This window comes from Python bivittatus, unplaced genomic scaffold, assembly GCF_059951505.1.
Source record: "Python bivittatus isolate LINGU-HERP-01145 unplaced genomic scaffold, Pbiv_v1 ctg000790_np1212, whole genome shotgun sequence".
Lineage (NCBI taxonomy): Eukaryota > Metazoa > Chordata > Lepidosauria > Squamata > Pythonidae > Python > Python bivittatus.
In genome coordinates, this window is record NW_028277110.1 from 3,296,960 (window position 1) to 3,305,455 (window position 8,496).

An 8,496-nucleotide genomic window follows, 5' to 3' on the forward strand; every position below is an offset into this window, starting at 1 on the left:
AATTTCATGGTTCAGCATGAGTAACATCTGCAATAAAGCCTTTTGCTTTCTATTTTTGTTACTTGCGGTCACGTAGAAATACATGCTGTGAGAGGGTTGAGGATTCTGTAGTTAGTTAAAGTTGCCGGCCATGCAGATTGCAGCGTGTAGTCCAACTTAACCAAATGTCCAGACACTGTCAGACTGGGTAATCACCCACCCAGCATGGCTGTTGTATTAGCTAGGGGAGGGTGATGGGAGTTGTAGTCTAAACTACAGTGGTAGTTGATAAGTGAGGGAAGGCTGCTGGTTTAATTAATTGATAAATCCGCCTAATTTAGTTAATTGACCAGGAAATGTTTTAAATAGTGCCTTGTAGGGGAAAGAGCAATATATAATCAAATCCCTGTTGCAAGGTCTGAAAAGCCAAGCTGGGGACAGACCATTTTGGAGAACATTTCTATGGTTGCTAAGACTTGGTGGCATCATAACCAGTGGAAAAGGATGAATGAATCATTGGTGGTGATGAGAATGGAGGACTTGCACACGTCTGGGCATGTGATTTAATTGATTCTGTTGTGTAAGAAAGCAGTGCAAGCCACGGCTTTGGTTCAGTGGTCTTCGAGTGAGCATCTTAAAATGATACCTTTACTGAGGTCAATTTGCAGATGGATTGGATTGCTTTAAAAGAGGTTGACGAAACAACTCCAAACCAATTACCAGTCTGATAGTATCAAATTAGAACACTGACCTGAATTCTTTAAAGATGATTACCCAAGAAATGCACCCTCTGCTGATGCTTTATGTGGGATATCTCCCCCTCTTCCAGGTGCCTTATCCATCCCAGAACCACCTCCTCTACCTCCTGGAACTGTCTATTACCCGGTTGTAACAGACTCATACGCCCCGCCGCCTCTGCCAGGATACGAATCTTGCATCCCATTTGTGCCCGCGTATCACTGCGTTGGTCCTTGGTATCCGGTCAGTCCATCCTATGGGAACTCTGCCCGAATCCACAACCCTGTGAATCCCAGCCATTTCCACCAGGTTAGCTACGTTACCTCCTCCAATCCTGCCCTGCACTGTATCGCTCAAAGCATGTAGACTCGGAAGGACTACGTCCGGGAGCCTTCTGCCACTTGGAACTACAGCTCCCAGAATGCTGCTGCAGTCCCGGCTGTCTGGAAAAACCTCCAGGTGATCTAAAGGCTACCTGCAACTCTTCCTGCGTTTTATGTTGGGTTGGTTCATTTCTCTGTCCTTCAGCTGTACTGTCCCATTTGCTAACCTTGTTGTGGTTGGCAAGGAGATTTTGTTTACTTTTTCATGTTTTATATCAATGTTGATTTGTATTTATGGAGGGGGAAGGGCGCAAGTCTTTAACGTTTTAGTACCACGGACACTACTGTAGTGTTACACTTCCATTGGACGTCGCTGCGACAAGGCAGCGTGTAACGTGTTCAGAGGAGAATCAGTTAGACTAATGACATTTTCCGCATAATAATACAGTACATGTTGGCATTAGCTGAACGACTTTCTCTGTAAAGCTATTCTTTGTCACATTTCACGAATGCTGACGCTTGGATCTCATTTCCCCTTTAATAAAAAGGCAAAAACAGTGGAAAACAAAGCTTGACGTTTAGAATCCTGGGACCGCATAACAAGGCAACCGTTCCTTGATTGAAACAGAACCGCCTTTCCACAGTATGCTTGGTTTAAAAGACAAAGTCCTGCTGACTGTTCTCTCTTTTTAATCCGGTCTTCTGGAGGTGGGGACTTGGGCACCGTGCCCTGCTATTGTTGCGGTCTGTATTCTGTCTGTAAAAAAAAAAATAATCTGCACAAATGGGGGTAAAACAGTGGGGTGGAGGCTAGAATTTGGCATCAAGAGCACTAAATAAATTCAAAAAGCACGTAAGATCTTCTAGTTCTTGTTTATCTGAGTGAGTGAAACAGAATCAGCTATACTGAAACCGTCAGGCCAGATGTCAACCCTTCATGTTAGGCCGGGTCAGGATACAGACTCCACCAGAAATACTGGAATGCTCCTTATTGAAATAGGCTCAAGTAACAGAGTCTTTGAAAGCCTGGCAGTGTTTCCTTTTCTCTCCCCCTTATACCAAAGAGCCAGAGTGGGGTCACGAAGTTTCTTTCCAACACCTTTTCCCTCCCTGGGCTTAATTCATGTTTTGCTAACCGTCTCCGCTGTCTTACCAAGGTCACCTCTGTGGTTCTCTACACCAGGGGAAAAGAGAAAAGGTAGACAGAAGACTCCAAATTCTGTTTTAGGAAGCTGCAAAATACTGCATCAGAAGACTCCCTCAGCATTCGTTCTGCTTTGGAGCGGCTTCAAGGTGGTCTGGTTGCTTTCCGGCATTTAATCTTTCTAGCTTTAATGCCATGCTCTGGATAAAATACAGAGTTGCCTTTGGAACTGGACTGGAGGAATTTCAAATGACATATAACACACTTATATCCCAGAGTCCCCAGTGAAGCAAACCCAGAGCAACTGGCTGCTGGAATCCAGTAGTTCTGGCTGGAAAGGTGCGGGGGGGGGGGGGGACAGCATGCTCCCTGCAGCTGTTCCATCACAGGCTGACGGATAGAGATCGTGTTCCTCTCCTGTGTGCTGCATTTTTCTCAATAGTTAAATTAGGGAGCATCACAGTTGGTGGCTGCATGCAGTCAGGGTCTCTGGATTGCAGCGGGATAGAAATGTGGACAGTAAATAAAATCTGGATTGGATTTGGTGAAGACCTGAAAGAGATCAACAGGCTGGAGCTTAGATTGGGAAGGTTAAAAAAAATGTTAGAAGAAGATAGTAGCAAAGCACTGCCAAGTTGAGGCCAAGAAAGCCTCAAAGACACAGCCTTGTAAACACTAACCAAATCTTTACCTAGCAGTCTTGACATAAACCATTTATCAAAGTATCCCAATCTGACCTATACTTTTTTTTTTTTTTTAAAAACTAGCCTTTCATTTCCTCCCCCACCCCACCCCCACAAAAAAACCTGTTTAATATTCTGTGGGGTCCAGACACACATTTTGACTGAGGATTCCAGATGAAATTAAACTTTTCCTTCCTAGTCTTGGAAATTCTGCTCAGAGAAGATGAAAAGAAAGGCGAGACTCTAAATGCTTTCTGTGGTCAATGGGAGGAAAATTAAAGTGGTCAGTAAAAAAAAAAAAAAAGTTCCTTTATGGTGTATCAGCCCAAGGCCATTCCTTACCTACCATCTTCTAGAGATGTTCCAGTTTTGGTCACAAAGCTGAGCATCCTTTCTGGTGGAAGATGTTCCCAAGTGGAGAACAAGCAATGTGAACTGACACACAACATTCCTTCTATTCAAGATCCCACCCAGTTCCCTTTACTGCAGTTTTCTGTTGTTTTTTTTTTTTAAATTGTGAGCAATTTATGGTCATTACACACTTTTTTTTGTCGTCTTGCCTATTTTTTCCCCCTTTTACTCAACAAACTTTGGGGATCATCTAAGCATTTAGTAACACTTCTGTGGCCTGCAGCTGGTGCTGCTTTAAGATCCAATGACTTTGAACCTTTGCTTAGAATATAGTCCTCTTCCCCATGTTGTGGATCTCTGGGTACTTGGTAGGTCCAGATCTCTGCTGGATAGGGAAGATGGAAGATACAGTCTTGGCCTTATCTCCCCCCCCCCTTTCTGTTGGATTTTCCTTAGGCAGCGTGGGCTATATGTAAATAAAATTATTCAACTTTACAAGTTGCACCAGCTTTAGAAAGTGAACACTCTGATCATTGGCCTAGGACTTCGCTTCTCAAAGTTTTGATTTCAAATGCCTAAAACAGATCTTGGTATAAAGACACGACGCTAGATAATGCTCACTTAAAAGTTCAGAGGCAGAGAAATTGCTGTGTAAAATGTCTGATTCTTGCAAGTCTTTTGTCACTTCACTATTTGCAAAACAAAATATGCAAATAGTTAACACTGAAGAATATATCACACTAACAAAAGTGTATAACAGACTAAATTTGCAATTTATATAAGTAACAATAGTTTGGGCTGCCTAGATAATTTTATTTTTCAATTTCAGTAAACTGATGCCAATCAGTGTGTCTTGCTGAACATATTCTTTGTGATACTTTTCCTACTTAAATCCCTCCAAAAAATTTTTACTATTTAACATTCCTGTCAATAAAGGAGCCGGTGCAACTGACCGCGGCTGGTTGCACGCAATGAAAATAAAACCCCTCATATTCCCAGCAGATTGTAGCATCTATTTAAAATGGGAGCATGATGCTCTTGTTAGGTGACAGATACGCATTCCCAAAAATAAATATGAAAAATTGTCCCAAAGTTTCCTGTTTCACACCACAGTGATCCCAATTCTGCAACTCTTTCTTTTAAAAAGGTAGAATGAAGGGCTGTTTCAGGCGTACAGATAATTAAGCAAGGCTGTTGGACTGTGAAGGCTGAACTGACCACTTAGCATCAACAGCAGCTTCCATACAGCATGTCTTGGTTGGACTTCCTTTTATGCAATGTTTTAAGTTCCAGTTGAGAAAACAGCTCCTTAACCATCATACAGTTCACCTATAAAACACATTAGTTTGCCAACCAGATATTTGAAGCTGACCTGGAAGGTTGAGTGATCTGCATTCTCACTTGGAAACCAAACAGAATTCCTGTGGAGATATGGGGGGGGGGGGTTTCCCCTTTCCCCTTTCCCCCAAGGAAACAGAAAATGTCTTGTGTGGAAGGAGTAGAGATGGCTTTAGATAAACTCTTCCTATAAAAGGTGGGTTCAACTCCAAGAGGCAGAGCAGGAACAGTATATGCTTGGTGGGTGCTATAGAGAATCACAGAGAAGACCTTGGAGAAGGAATATCACAGTTAGCAAAACAGAAGGAAACTTAAAAGTGACCCCACCTTGACTCTGGTATAAGAGGAAGGGAGGGAAAATACTGATAGGCTTTCAAGAATCTTCTACTGTAGTTTACATCAGTGTTTCACAACCTTAGCAACTTTAAGATATCTGGACTTCAACTCCCAGAATTCCCCAGCCAGCATGCTGGCTGGGGAATTCTGGGAGTTGAAGTCCAGACATCTTAAAGTTGTCAAGGTTGAGAACCAGTGGTCTACGTCAATAATTCCAGTATTTGTGGAGTCTGGTTTCTGACCTGATCTACCTCAAAGGGCTGACATCTATCTAGAAAGCCTGTCACATTCCTTCTCCAAAGTCATCTTGTGGTTCTCTGCAGGCATGTGGATTAAATTTTCCTCTGTGATGGCTGCAGGTAGATGCTGAGAAGTGTCTTTACCTGCAGAGTAGGCTTTACACAGATGGCCCAACAATTCAGTATAATGCAACTTCCTAGTCAAAGTTTTTGGTGCCTTTCCAAATTTTGACTCCTTCAACTAGACTGGAATTACATTTCCCAGAATTTGCAAGTAGGAAAAGAAAGGGTTATTCCAACCTCCCCTGTATGTTGGATGAACAAAATTGAGAATATTTTCTCTAAATGCATAAGCATGGATGATGGGTTGAGATAAGCTAGGAGTGGGGCCATTGTGTTCATCTGCTTAAATATTTGCTAAAATGCCAACCTAAGGGACAAGGAAAAAATCTTGGCCTGTTCACATTCAACAGGCAAGCCATCTAGGTGAGATTTGATGACTCAAGTGAGATTTTCCACTGTTTTTTGTTCTCTCAAGGAACGACAAGGGACTTCTCACACCAACAGTGCCTACCCATCCTTAAATGTCCAGTAGTTAACTTTTGAATCTATGTCCATCCACAAAACAGAATAGGATTTTGCATAATCTAGTTACAGAGATGGGAAAATGGAGTCCTTCTCAACATAGTACATGCAGTTTTCCTTCTGTGATGCAGTTAGTAAACTTAAAGAAGCCTGGCTCAGCTCTAGTAGAGATCTTAGGATGTTAAATACTGTTTTCTTTTTACTATTGCAGCCAGAATAGTCGCAGAATAACAGTATGCTGTAACCGGAGGGTTGCCGCTAAACATGCGCTTGGTTAGACCATTGGTACTTTGCTACTTGCATTGATTTCCCTGTTCTAATCAGTAAAGTGTGTGACCTATTCAGAAAAAAAAAGTGTTCTCAAAAGGCAAGTGTGTCAGGAGCTAACAGAGCAGTATACCCACCCGGACTTACCATTACACAGACTGCAGATCCTTACTTTTGTGGATGGGCTGATCTAGTTTCCTCTTCTAATGCAAAAGCTCATACAGCCAACAGTTGAAACTGAAAAGAGAGATCAATGGAGCAAGAGCTGGTACTAAGTGGAGGGTATTGCCCACTTAATGGCACTTACATGGGTCTGAAGGTGCCAGGAGGAGTAATTACCGTTCTGTGCAATAGTGTCTGATTTGTATGGGCCTGTCTGTAGCATGTACATTCCTCCTTTATGGCAGGAGAGCAATGATCAAAGTTCTGACCACTTCAATTTTCATTCATTCTAAGTTCTGCAAGAAGAGAATAAGTTACTATGTAGTTAAAGGAAATTTAAAATGTACATGCAATAAATTCTAGCTTCAGGATAGACCATCTAGACCAGTGTTTCTCAACCTTGGCAACTTTTTGATGGGTGGACTTCAGCTCCCAGAATTCCCCAGCCAGTATGCTGGCTGGGGAATTCTGGGAGCTGAAGTCCACCTATCTTCAAGCTGCCAAGGTTGAGAAACACTGCTCTGGAGGGTCAGCAAACATTTAGTTTTCTGCAAAAGAGCCCTTCTGATAACCAAGGGTGAGGTCTTGTAAGTCTGGTTGGGAAATCTGGGTTTTTGCACATACAGTGCATTAGTGTATTTTTACAAGTGAATCCACAGCTGTACATGTTTATGCAAACTCCTACTGAAACTACACATTGCATTAAGTCTGCAGCTGCGGCTACTAAAAGATGCATTTCCTTGGATATAGAGTCTAGGAGATGAAATTAATTATATAGCTTGCTTGGAATGACTGGATTTTTCTTTCCCAAAGTCCTCAGGGAGCGGACAATCGAGATTGAGACCAAAGATAGGTGTAGAAGTCTACAAAGGTAATGTGATTCTTGTATTCAGTTGGCCCCTAAAAATAACACATCTGTGTCCTAACATGGAGCCCGGTAAGCAAATAGTCATAATCAGGTTCAATTGTTCAGTGTGTAACTTGGCTAATGACATAGTAAATCCACTTCTTCCCTGTAATGTGATATAAACCATGCAATGATCTTTCTCACCCCTGCAAGCAGTTATCATGAGCTTGGACGCTGTGGGGAGAAATCTGATCTTTTGCATTCCACAGGAGATTTCTCCCATGCTAAACATTGGGAAATTTACCTGCAGGACTGAGATGTGGAATCATTTATTTTTTCTCCAGGAAGGTGCAAGATAAACAGAAAGGTTGATAATCTGAATGGGAAAGTGCTGAGCAGAGGAATTCTAACTGCAGTTGCAGCAAATGGGATCAATTTTACAGGAATGGACCAATTTGCTCTACGGGGATCTGGCCCCACTAAGCTGTTGGTTTAAAGTAGCCCATTTCTGTTATCCAGTGCTTTTCAGTTGCTTGTAAATAAAGTAGAGTACAGAGTTCCAGGGTCTGATCACATTCCAAAAGAAATTGATCTCCAGAGAGTTTCCTTCCTCAGAAGTCGAATGCACACAACATTTTGGCCCATCTTTATAGACATGCCAGCCAGAATATGATTGAAATGACTGTGGTAGTTTTGGGGAAGCTGCTATGGTTCAGATTTTGAGGAATGGGAATTCCAAGAGTATCAGTTCTTGTAGCTATACCTCTTGGCCTGAGACTTCTGCAAAGAGTCACCTTGTGCCCAAAATGTATATGCTGAAATGCTGAATGCACTATGACTTCTGTGGATTGGCACCATTGCTGCCGAAAATTTAATTTTCCTAAGTCCTAGAAAATATACATCTCTTAAACGACTGAGTTACCACTTTTGCTGATATTGTTTCAAATAAAGCCAGTTAATGCTGCTGAGACAGGGGATCTTAATATTACAATGACCAGGCTTGTATTATAGCATCCAGGATACTGGAATAATTACCAAAGGAATGATCCATAATCCAAAACCAGAGAAAGGATAAGAATTTCCAAACTCTATTCAGATCGCCAGTACTCCTAGAAAGAAGTTGAGGTGCAGATGTATCCGTTAATTCCTGGCTGGAATGCTGGTGTGTGTACAATGCAAAGAGATGTGCTTATGTTGCGAACCTGCTCAAGACCATTTAGCTTGTAGAAAAATCCCTGGGATGGTTTTATAGGTGAATTAGAGAATATTACTAGTACAGGTGGAAAGAGGGTGATCTGAACACAGGGATGTGTGTGTGTACATGCATGTGCACAGGTGAACAGTGCACGCTTTGGAGACCTGAAAACAGTAAATTCTAGAGCTCAACTTTTAACTCATTATGGTAATCATTTACATTAAGAAAACAATATGCAACTTTAATAAAGGACATACAGTTGAAATCATGGAAAGTTGTATTGCTTGAAAGCGAAAAGCCCGTTTATAT

The 8,496-nt window shown here is 41.9% G+C and overlaps 1 protein-coding gene across 1 annotated transcript in view; it reads left to right on the top strand.

Annotated features, from left to right (window-relative positions):
* The window catches only part of ALG13 (ALG13 UDP-N-acetylglucosaminyltransferase subunit), a 55,339-nt gene extending 54,239 nt beyond the window's left edge, over positions 1–1,100 (top strand). Inside the window, exon 29 of the mRNA XM_088129190.1 lies at positions 809–1,100. Coding sequence (XP_087985316.1) covers positions 809–1,083 — 275 coding nt within the window. The 3' untranslated portion in view covers positions 1,084–1,100. The remainder of the gene's footprint in view (positions 1–808) is intronic.
* Positions 1,101–8,496: the final 7,396 nt, after the last annotated feature.